The 11,036-nt window shown below is 55.4% G+C and overlaps 1 protein-coding gene across 1 annotated transcript in view; it reads right to left on the reverse strand.

Annotated features, from left to right (window-relative positions):
• The window catches only part of LOC121274057, a 32,329-nt gene extending 21,619 nt beyond the window's left edge, over positions 1–10,710 (reverse strand). Inside the window, exon 1 of the mRNA XM_041181193.1 lies at positions 10,687–10,710. Coding sequence (XP_041037127.1) covers positions 10,687–10,703 — 17 coding nt within the window. The 5' untranslated portion in view covers positions 10,704–10,710. The remainder of the gene's footprint in view (positions 1–10,686) is intronic.
• Positions 10,711–11,036: the final 326 nt, after the last annotated feature.

An 11,036-nucleotide genomic window follows, 5' to 3' on the forward strand; every position in this document is an offset into this window, starting at 1 on the left:
GGGGGGTTACAGAGATAGGGAGGGTTGGAGGGGGGTTACAGAGATAGGGAGGGTTGGAGGGGGGTTACAGAGATAGGGAGGGTTGGAGGGGGGTTACAGAGATAGGGAGGGTTGGAGGGGGGTTACAGAGATAGGGAGGGTTGGAGATAGGTTACAGAGATAGGGAGGGTTGGAGGGGGGTTACAGAGATAGGGAGGGTTGGAGGGGGGTTACAGAGATAGGGAGGGTTGGAGGGGGGTTACAGAGATAGGGAGGGTTGGAGGGGGGTTACAGAGATAGGGAGGGTTGGAGGGGGGTTACAGAGATAGGGAGGGTTGGAGGGGGGTTACAGAGATAGGGAGGGTTGGAGGGGGGTTACAGAGATAGGGAGGGTTGGAGGGGTTTGGAAGGGGTTACAGAGATAGGGAGGGGACGAGGAGGATTTTAAAACAAGGATGAGACTTTTAACATCGAGGCGTTGCTGGACCAGGAGTCAATGTCAGTCAGTGAGTGACGTTGGGGGGTGGGGGTGATGGGTGGATCGGACTCGATGTGGGGCAGGGGGCAGCAGAGTGTCAGGAGAGCTGAATTTTATAGGGGGGGAGGGTGGGGTGGGGTGGGGTGCGTATTGGGAGACAGGAGGCAGGGCAGGAGAGCCCTTGCGAAAAAACAAGGCACTGGAACGATCTTTAAAAACTTCAGGGTGCCCAAGTCCCCGACCCCAGCTCGGACCTTCCCACAGCTGACTCTGGCTTCTGCACGTCACCATCTGGACCGATCAGAGGTGGCTGATAAGGACACGGTTTCCTGTTTCCACGCTGGGGAGCGTTGCCCCAGATTGTGGGCCGACAGCTAGCAGCTCGAAGAGATGGTGCGTGCGATCCCAGGCCCTGTGAAGAGGAAGTGGCGACAGCTAAACTTCTCTCGCCTCCTGCGAGCAGCCGTGTCAAAGCTGAAGGGCTTTTGGTTCCCCCCCCCCCGCCCAGTGACACATCAGGGTCTCCAGCTGAGAAACGTCGACCCTGGGGGTGCCACATTCACCGGATTGAGGGTGGAACTCCCAGGGTTAAGAGGCGAGGGAGAGGGCAGGGGGCGGTGGGGGGGGAGGTGGAGGTGGGGGGGTGGGGGGGTTGGGGGGTAAGTGTTGTCCATGAGTTGGGGGAGGAGGCCCAGAACCTGAATTCAGATCCAGGATATTCAGGAGGGACCTTTTGGAAACACTCGCTCACCCAAATTTGAGGAAGGAGGTAAAAGCTTTCGAAGGGGTTTCTGAGTAGGTTCATCAGGCTGACGTCTGGAAGGGGTGGGTAGTCTCTTGAGGAAAGGTGGGGCAGGCGAGACTTGCCTATCCACTGGAGTTTAGGAGAGGCCCATTCATGCCCCCCTCCAGCCTGTTACACAGGAACAGGTGGAGACCCATTCATCCCCCATCGAGCCTGTTACACAGGAACAGGAGGAGGCCCATTCAGCCCCCCTCGAGCCTGTTACACAGGAACAGGAGGAGGCCCCATTCAGCCCCCTCGAGCCTGTTACACAGGAACAGGAGGAGGCCCATTCAGCCCCCTCGAGCCTGTTACACAGCTACAGGAGGAGGCCATTCAGTCCCTCGAGCCTGTTACCCAGGAACAGGAGGAGGCCCATTCAGCCCCTCGCGCCTGTTATACAGGAACAGGAGGAGGTCATTCAGCCCCCTCGCGCCTGTTACACAGGAACAGGAGGTGGTCCATTCAGCCCCCTCGAGCCTGTTACACAGGAACAGGTGGAGACCCATTCATCCCCCCTCGAGCCTGTTACGCAGGAACAGGAAGAGGCCCGTTCAGCCCCCATCGAGTCTTGAAACCTTCAAGGAGTCTTGATAGGGTGCATGTGGGGAGGACGTTTCCTCTTGTGGAAGAATCTAGAACCGGGGTCAATGTTTAAAAATATGGAGGAGTCTATTTAAGACAGAGATGAGGAGAAATGTTTCCTCTCAGAGGTCATGAGTCTGTGGAATTCTCTTCCTGAAAATGTGGTGGAAGCAGGGTCTTTGAATATTTTTAAGGCCGAGGTGGGTAGATTCTTGGTAAGCGAGGGGGTGAACGGTTATCAGCGGTTGGCAGGATGCAGATTGTGGTTACTATCAGATCAGCCAGAACCTTATTAAATGTCAGAGCAGGTTTGAGGAGCCAAATGTTCTCCTCATGCCCTTTCTTCGAATGTTGATTTGTTTGCATGCTCGGGATAGATTTGAGATGGGGGTCAGCAGGGTGGATGTCAGTGAATCATATTTACTAGGCAAGTGGATGGAGGGCTCTGGAGCCAGGATGGGTGCATGGATTTTCAATACAGATCAGACCTGTGCTCACGGAAAGTGAGGACAGGCTCGAGGGGGCTGAACGGGCCTCCTCCTGTTCCTGTGTAACAGGCTCGAGGGAGCTGAATGGGCCTCCTCCTGTTCCTGTGTAACAGGCTCGAGTGGTCTGAATGGGCCTCCTCCTGTTCCTGTGTAACAGGCTCGAGGGGGCTGAATGGGCCTCCTCCTGTTCCTGTGTAACATGCTCGAGGGGGCTGAATGGACCTCCTCCTGTTCCTGCGTAACAGGCTCGAGGGGGCTGAATGGGCCTCTTCCTGTTCCTGTGTAACAGGCTCGAGGTGGGGGCTGAATGGGCCTCTTCCTGTTCCTGTGTAACAGGCTCATGTGGGGCTGAATGGACCTCTTCCTCTTCCTGTGTGGTCAAGGCATCGCTCTGCAGAATGAGTCAGCGAACAGCAGTCGCTCGTTTTGTTTAGCTGAAAGAGGCACAACTTTCTTCCTGTCTGCAACGAACAGGAGGCTGCGTGTGAATCTATGTCGCTTCCTGTACACCTCAGTGCACCACACCGCGAGGCCAACTGTCAATTTTTAAGGTGTTTGTCCGCATAATTCTGTGCAGATGGAGGATTAGTCAGCAAACGTCATCAGTCCCTGTGGCAACGCCCCGACCAATCAGAGTCCAGCCACTCGGCACTCTCTTTCCATGCGGTGTAAATCGTTGCTCCCTTTAGGGCTTGGTATTCTCGCCAATCGACCCAACAGGGGGGAGGGGTGAGGGGGGGCGGGGGCAAGGCTAGAACCTCCGCCCACAAAAGGCCGCGTTTTCTCAGCAGTGCCCAGGCCGCTCGCGGCCAAGGGACAGTTTTCATCGAGGTCAAAGGCCTCAGGAAATATCCGTCTAGCGCACGCCATTCGAGAAATTGGAAACTAAGGCCAAGAAGCCAAATTAGAGAGTTCCTCGAGGGAGGGGGGACTCGGGGGGGGGGGGTGGTGATGGCCGGTTGTGGGGGTGGGGGGGGTAGGGGGAGGTGACGAATCGGGAACTCAGCGCGACCATCCTCATGAAGACTTGCCAGAGCTGATGTGGTCGAGGGAGCAATGAGGAAGACGCCATTGCCGCGCTCGTTGGAGGATGGGTGGGGGGGTTTGGGGCGGGGTGGGGGGGGGGGGAGGTGTCCCGCGTTGGAGGTGGGAGGCCGGACTGTTTCCCCAGTCACAATGTGAAATCCCTGTGGCGTTTTAGGAAGGCTAGAGACCGAGCAGCCTTCAGGTGTTCGTCCCACTGAACCCGCCGATGGAGCAACCAGTCGATCATTGGTTGTCCGTGGAGAACCTTCCAGAGAGAATGCCTTGCCTGTTCCCCCCGTCAAGAGTCCATCGAGGGTCACACTGTCAGAGAGCCGGTACCTACCAGGGTCGGAAGTCCCACCGCTGCTCGGTCTTCACCCACCAGCCGAGAGCCCTCTTCTTTCCAGGTCTGGATGTCGGAGGAGCAGCTGCGGCGGGAATCCTCGGCCCTTCTGAAGCTGCAGAATCCTGGGACAGGGAGCATCTCCCAGAACCACAGGGAGTCCCTCTCTCACTGAGGAAGACGAGGCTGTCTGGCCATTCTGCCCATTCTTCCTGGGGTGGACCAGCCTCGCAGAGAGGTCAAGCGTGGCTCTCTCACCCCTGCCAACGACCCTCCTGAAACTTGATCGGGAAATCAATTCCTCCTTTTTGCTGACAGTCTGGGAGGAAGCTTATAGATTTGTTTCCCCCCCCCCACCCCGCCCCCCCCAACTTCATCGTCTACCCCGGAGACCTCCAGAGGCTCAGCTGCTCAGTGTGTTCGAGACAGGACTCGATAGGCCCCGGCAGACAGATGACATCAAGGGATAGCCCCACGAGAATGCGGCGATGAGGTAGATGGTCAACCATGATCCTGATTGAGTGCTGCAAGCAGGATCGATGGGCCGAGCGGCCTACTCTTGTTCCTATCGTCCCCATGCCCGAGTTCATCGAAATCTCAGATCTTCAGCGCCTTTTGGAGGCATCAGTGGGCGATACGAGGGGTGAGTCCTCTCCGGAGCTGACAGATCATTCCTTTCCTGAAACCCTTTTTCCACCCCCCACCCCCCCCAACCCCCGTGCGCTTCACGAGGAGAATTACATTCCTCAGAAAACCCTGATGTCTTCTCTTCCAGTCCCAGAGGGTCCACGGCTCGATTCTCTTCGGTCTTGGCTCCTGGATCAGTCTCTCGTTCCAGGGTCTTCATCATCTTCACTGTCCTGCCGCCCTTCGATCCACACTCTGCTCCCCAGCTGCACCGCTGGGGTGTTGGCCTCTTCTGCAGGCGATGAGGCCCTGCCTCCAGCAGAACAAAACTCTCATGTCTCCAAGGGCACTTCCCTCAGGCCTGGAAATAAGGTGGGGAGAACGTACACTCCCCGCCCCTCTCAGGGCTGTGACTTGGGGAGCGGGAGAGGTCGAGCTGGAGTTGGGCAGAATCTGAAGTTGTAAAAAGTAGTCATAGAAATGCAATGTAGATAATTGAAGAGAGGGGGAGGGCGATGGTACTGTCGCCGCACTAATCCAGAGACCCAGGGTAATGCTCTGGGGACCAGGGTTCGACTCCTGCTACGGCCGATGGTGAGATTTGAATTCAATGGAGCCCTTCAAGCTGTGAACCGATTTGTTGTAAAAGCCCATGTGGTTCGCTGACCTGAAAGTTACCTCCAATCCTCAGGTAGTCCAGCCTCCAGACCCACAGCAATGCGGCTGACCCTGAAATAGCTGAGCAAGACACTCCCTTGTATCAAACCTCTACAAAGTCCCAAACAAGAATTGAAACTGGACAGACCACCCGGCATTGACCTAGGCACCGGAAACGACAACGGCAATCTCAGCCCTGTCGACCCTGCAAAGTCCCCCTTACTAACATCTGGGGGCTAGTGCCGAAATTGGGAGAGCTGTCTCACAGACTAGTCAAGCAACAGCCTGACGTGGTCATCCTCACGGGATCATACCTTACAGATAATGTCCCAGACTCCACCATCACCTTCCCAGCAGAGGTATACAGTCGGGAGGGAGTTACCCTGGGAGTCCGCAACGTCGACTCCAGACCCCATGAGGTCTCATGGCATCAGGTCAAACATGGGCAAGGAAACCTCCTGCAACCACACCGCCCCCCCCGCACCCCCCCACCCCCCTCAGCCTGATGGATCGGTGCCTCCTCCATGTTGAACATCACTTGGAGGAAGCATTGAGGGTGGCGAGGGTGCAGAATGTACTCTGGGTGGGGTGGGGGACTTCAACGTCCATCACCAATAGCAGCTCGGTAGCACCACCACTGACCGAGCTGGCCGAGTCCTAAAGGACATCACTGCTAGACTGGGTCTGTGCCAGGTGGTGAGGGAACCAACAAGAGGGTAAAACAGACTTAACCTCATCCTCATCAACCTGCCCTGCCGCAGAGGCATCTGTCCTTGACAGTGTCGGTAGGAGTGACCACCGCACAGTCATTGTGGAGACAAAGTCCCACCTTCACATTGAGGATACCCTCCATCGTGTTTGGCGCTACCACCGTGCTAAATGGGATAGCTTTCAAACCGATCTAGCAACTCAAGACTGGGCATCCATGAGGCGCTGTGGGCTATCAGCAGTAGCAGAATTGGACTCGAACTCAATCTGTAACCTCATGGCCCCGGTATATCCCCCACTCTACCATTACCATCAAGCCTGGTTCAATGAAGAGTGCAGGAGGACATGCCAGGAGCAGCACCAGGCACACCTAAAAATGAGGTGCCAACCTGGTGAAGCTACAACACAGGACTACTTGTGTAGCAAACAGCAAGTGATAGACAGAGCTAAGCGATCCCACAACCAACGGATCAGATCTAAGCTCTGCAGTCCTGTCACATCCAGTCCTGAATGGATGTGGACAATTAAACAACTCACTGGAGGAGGAGGCTCCCCAAATATCCCCATCCTCAATGATGGAGGAGCCCAGCACATCAGTGCAAGAGATAAGGCTGAAGCATTCAATACAATCTTCAGCCAGAAGTGCCGAGTGGATGATCCCATCTTGGCCTCCTCCGGAGGTCCCCATTATCACAGATGCCAGTCTTCAGCCAATTCGATTCACTCGACGTGATATTAAGAAATGACTGAAGGCACTGGATACTGCAAAGACTATGGGGCCCTGACAATATTCCGGCAATAGTACTGAAGACTTGTGCTCCAGAACTTGCCGCGCCCCTAACCAAGCTGCTCCAGTACAGCTACAACACTGGCATCTACCCGGCTAGGTGGGAAATTGCCCAGGTATGTCCTGTACACAAAAAGCAGGACAAATCCATCCCGGCCATTTACCGCCCCATCAGTCTACTCTCCATCATCAGTAAAGTTATGGAAGGGGTCATCGACAGTGCTGTCAATCAGCACTTGCTTAGCAATAACCTGCTCACTGACGCCCAGTTTGGGTTCCGCCAGGGCCACTCAGCTCCTGACCTCATTACAGCCTTGGTTCAAACATGATCAAAAGAGCTGAACTCCCAAGGTGAGGTCAGAGTGACTACCCTTGACATCGAGGCAGCATTTGACCGAGTGTGGCATCAAGGAGCCCCAGCAAAACTGGAGTCAGTGGGAATCAGGGGGAAAACTCTCCGCTGGTTGGAGTCATACCCAGCACACAGGAAGATGGTTGTGTTTGTTGGGGGTCAGTCATCTCAGCTCCAGGACATCACTGCAGGAGTTGCTCAGGGTTAGCGTCCTCGGCCCAACCATCTTCAGCTGCTTCATCAATGACCTTCCTTCCATCATAAGGTCAGAAGTGGGGATGTTCACTGATGGTTGCACAATGTTCAGCACCATTCACAACTCCTCAGATACTGAAGCAGTCCATGTCCAAATGCAGCAAGACCTGGACAATATCCAGGCTTGGGGCTGACAAGTGGCAAATAACATTCACACCACACAAGTGTCAGGCAATGACCATCTCCAGCAAGAGAGAATCCAACCATCACCCCTTGATGTTCAATGGCATCACCATCACTGAATCCCCCAGTATCAACATCCTGAGGGTTACCATTGACCAGAAACTGAACTGGACCAGCCATATAAATACTGTGGCTACAAGAGCAGGTCAGAGTCTGGGAATCCTGCAGCAAGTAACTCACCTCCTGACTCCCCAAATCCTGTCCACCATCTACAAGGCACAAGTCAGGAGTGTGATGGAATACTCCCCACTTGCCTGGATGAGTGCAGCTCCCACAACACTCAAGAAGCTCGACACTGTCCAGGACAAAGCAGCCCCGCTTGATTGGCACCCCATCCACAAACATTCACTCCCTCCACCACCGACGCACAGTAGCAGCAGTGTGTGTACCATCTACAAGATGCACTGCAGCAACTCACCAAGGCTCCTTCGACAGCATCTTCCAAACCCACGACCTCTACCATCTAGAAGGACAAGGGCAGCAGACACATGGAGGGGAACTTCCAGGTGGTGGTGTTCCCCAAGTCACTCACCATCCTGACTTGGAAATATATCGGACGTTCCTCCACTGTCGCTGGGTCAAAATCCTGGAACTGTGGGTGTACCTACACCACAGGGACTGCAGCGGGTCAAGAAGGCAGCTCACCCCCACCTGCTCAAGGGGCAATTAGGGATGGGCAATAAATGCTGGGCCCAGCCAGCGACACCCACATCCCATGAATGTATAAAAAAGAGAAAGCAGGAGGGCATAATTAATCCAGTATAAAGGGTTAACGGGTGGGATAAAGAAGATAATGTACCACTGACACTGTTCGGGTATATGTTTGACTGTCCCACTCTCTCTGTCTCTCTCTCACTTGAAGAAGAGAGGGTGTAGCGGCTGGGGAGGGATTCACGCCAAGGAGCTCCCTGCAGTACCATAACATCAGTATTGAGAGGACTGAACCATCGCTGTCAAGAGTCAGGACCCGTACCCCAGCGGGAGTCGGTGTGTGTGGGACCCGTACCCCAGCGGGAGTCGGTGTGTGTGGGACCCGTACCCCAGCGGGAGTCGGTGTGTGTGGGACCCGTACCCCAGCGGGAGTCAGTGTGTGTGGGACCCGTACCCCAGCGGGAGTCGGTGTGTGTGGGACCCGTACCCCAGCGGGAGTCGGTGTGTGTGGGACCCGTACCCCAGCGGGAGTCGGTGTGTGTGGGACCCGTACCCCAGCGGGAGTCGGTGTGTGTGGGACCCGTACCCCAGCGGCAGTCAGAGTACAGTAAAACCAGCAGATTGTGTTGCCATAGAGACTGATTTTCAGTGTGGCGGTAAAAGTGTTAACTTGCGTGCAGTGTACCAGTTGAATTTGAAGTCGGTCCCTCTGCTGCAGATTGACATTAAGCCAGTAGAGGGAACTATTGTTCTGTATAACCTCCGCCTGTTTCTGTCTCACTGCCTCTCTGTCTCCTTGTGTCTGTGCCTGTATCTGTTTACATGGGCCTATTACACTGTCTGTGAGCCTCTGACTCTCTGAGCCTTTACGTCTGTGTCTGATCTCTTTCATAGTACTGACCCTCCGACCGTGCTGCACTCCCTCAGTACTGACCCTCCGACCGTGCTGCACTCCCTCAGTACTGACCCTCCGACCGTGCTGCACTCCCTCAGAACTGACCCTCCGACAGTGCGGCACTCCCTCAGTACTGAACCTCCGACCGTGCGGCACTCCCTCTGTACTGACCCTCCGACAGTGCGGCACTCCCTCTGTACTGACCCTCCGACAGTGCGGCACTCCCTCTGTACTGGCCCTCCGACAGTGCGGCACTCCCTCTGTACTGACCCTCCGACAGTGCGGCACTCCCTCAGTACTGAACCTCCGACCGTGCGGCACTCCCTCTGTACTGACCCTCCGACAGTGCGGCACTCCCTCTGTACTGACCCTCCGACAGTGCGGCACTCCCTCTGTACTGACCCTCCGACAGTGCGGCACTCCCTCTGTACTGACCCTCCGACAGTGCGGCACTCCCTCTGTACTGACCCTCCGACAGTGCGGCACTCCCTCTGTACTGACCCTCCGACAGTGCGGCACTCCCTCTGTACTGACCCTCTGACAGTGCGGCACTTCCTCTGTACTGACCCTCCGACAGTGCAGCACTCCCTCAGTACTGACCCTCTGACAGTGCAGCACTCCCTCTGTACTGACCCTCCGACAGTGCGGCACTCCCTCAGTAATGACCCTCCGACAGTGCGGCACTCCCTCAGTACTGACCCTCCGACAGTGCGGCACTCCCTCAGAACTGACCCTCCGACAGTGCGGCACTCCCTCTGTACTGACCCTCCGACAGTGCGGCACTCCCTCTGTACTGACCCTTGGACAGTGCTGTGAGGTTACAGGACCAGTAGGAGGTGTGTTTTCTGGAAGGCTCTGTTTGTTCAAATGCTGTTTGATGTTGCCAACTACTGGAAGCAGGACAATCGGGAAATGAGTCAATCAGGCTGGCAGAATAGAACATTCCAGAGCTTCATTCAGACGATTGCATTCTTTTGTTAATAATTTCCCAGGATCACACAGGTATTTTCTTAGCTCATGTGATGAATTTGGGTAAACAATCCACACATTTCAAACTGAGAAGTCCAGAAACAGGAGGAGGCTCATTCAGCCCCCTCGAGCCTGTTACACAGGACCAGGAGGAGGCCCATTCAGCCCCCTCGAGCCTGTTACACAGGAACAGGAGGAGGCTCATTCAGCCCCCTCGAGCCTGTTACCCAGGAACAGGAGGAGGCCATTCAGCCCCTCGAGCCTGTTACACAGGAACAGGAGGAGGCCCATTCAGCCTCTCGAGCCTGTTACACAGGAACAGGAGGAGGTCCATTCAGCCCCCTCGAGCCTGTTACACAGGAACAGGAGGAGACCCATTCAGCCCCCTCAAGCCTGTTGCCAAATTCAATCAGGTCACGGCTGATCTGTATTTTGACCCCATCCACCCGCCTCGGTTCCGTGACCCTTAACCCCCCCGACCCAACAAAAATCTCTCCATCTCTGTTTTGAAAATTACAATTGACCCCTCCCAGTCTCGACAGCTTTTTCTGGGGGAGAGAGTTCCAGATTTCCACCCGCCCCCGCCTTTGTGTGAAGAAGTGCTTCCTGACATCACCCCCTGACCGGCCTGGCTGCAATTTTAAGGTTCTGCCCCCTTGTTCTGGACACCCCCCCCTCACCTCACCCCCACCAGATGAAATAGTTTCTCTCTATTGACCTGTCGAAGACTTTAATCATCTTAATCCCCTCGATTAGATCCCCCCCTTAATCTTCGAGACTCGAGGGAACACAAGCCTGGTCTGTGCGACCTGTCCTCGGGATTTAACCCTTTCAGCCCTGTTGTCAGTTTGTGGGATCTTGCAGTGCGTAGATCTGAGACTAGCACTGCCCCGGAACCAATACCAAAACTTCAACACACCTCATGTTTTTTTCCATTCCGGCCTCTTGACCATCCCCCGATTCCCATCGCTTCACCATTGGCGTCCGTGCCTTCAGCTGTCTGGTGGGGCCCTGAGCTCTGGAATTCCCTCCCTAAACCTCTCCACCTCTCTCTCTCTGTGCCTCTCTCCCTCTGTGCCTCTCTCTCTCTGTGCCTCTCTCTGTGCCTCTCTCTCTTTCTCTCTCCCTTTCTCTCTCCCTCTCTCTCTCCCTCCCTTTCTCTCGCTCTCTCTCCCTCTCTCTCCCTTTCTCTCCCTTTCTCTCGCGCTCTCTCTCTCCCTTTCTCTTGCTCTCTCTCTCCCTTTCTCTCGCTCTCTCTCTCCCTTTCTC

This window comes from Carcharodon carcharias (assembly GCF_017639515.1).
Source record: "Carcharodon carcharias isolate sCarCar2 chromosome 29 unlocalized genomic scaffold, sCarCar2.pri SUPER_29_unloc_2, whole genome shotgun sequence".
Classification (NCBI taxonomy): Eukaryota; Metazoa; Chordata; class Chondrichthyes; order Lamniformes; family Lamnidae; genus Carcharodon; species Carcharodon carcharias.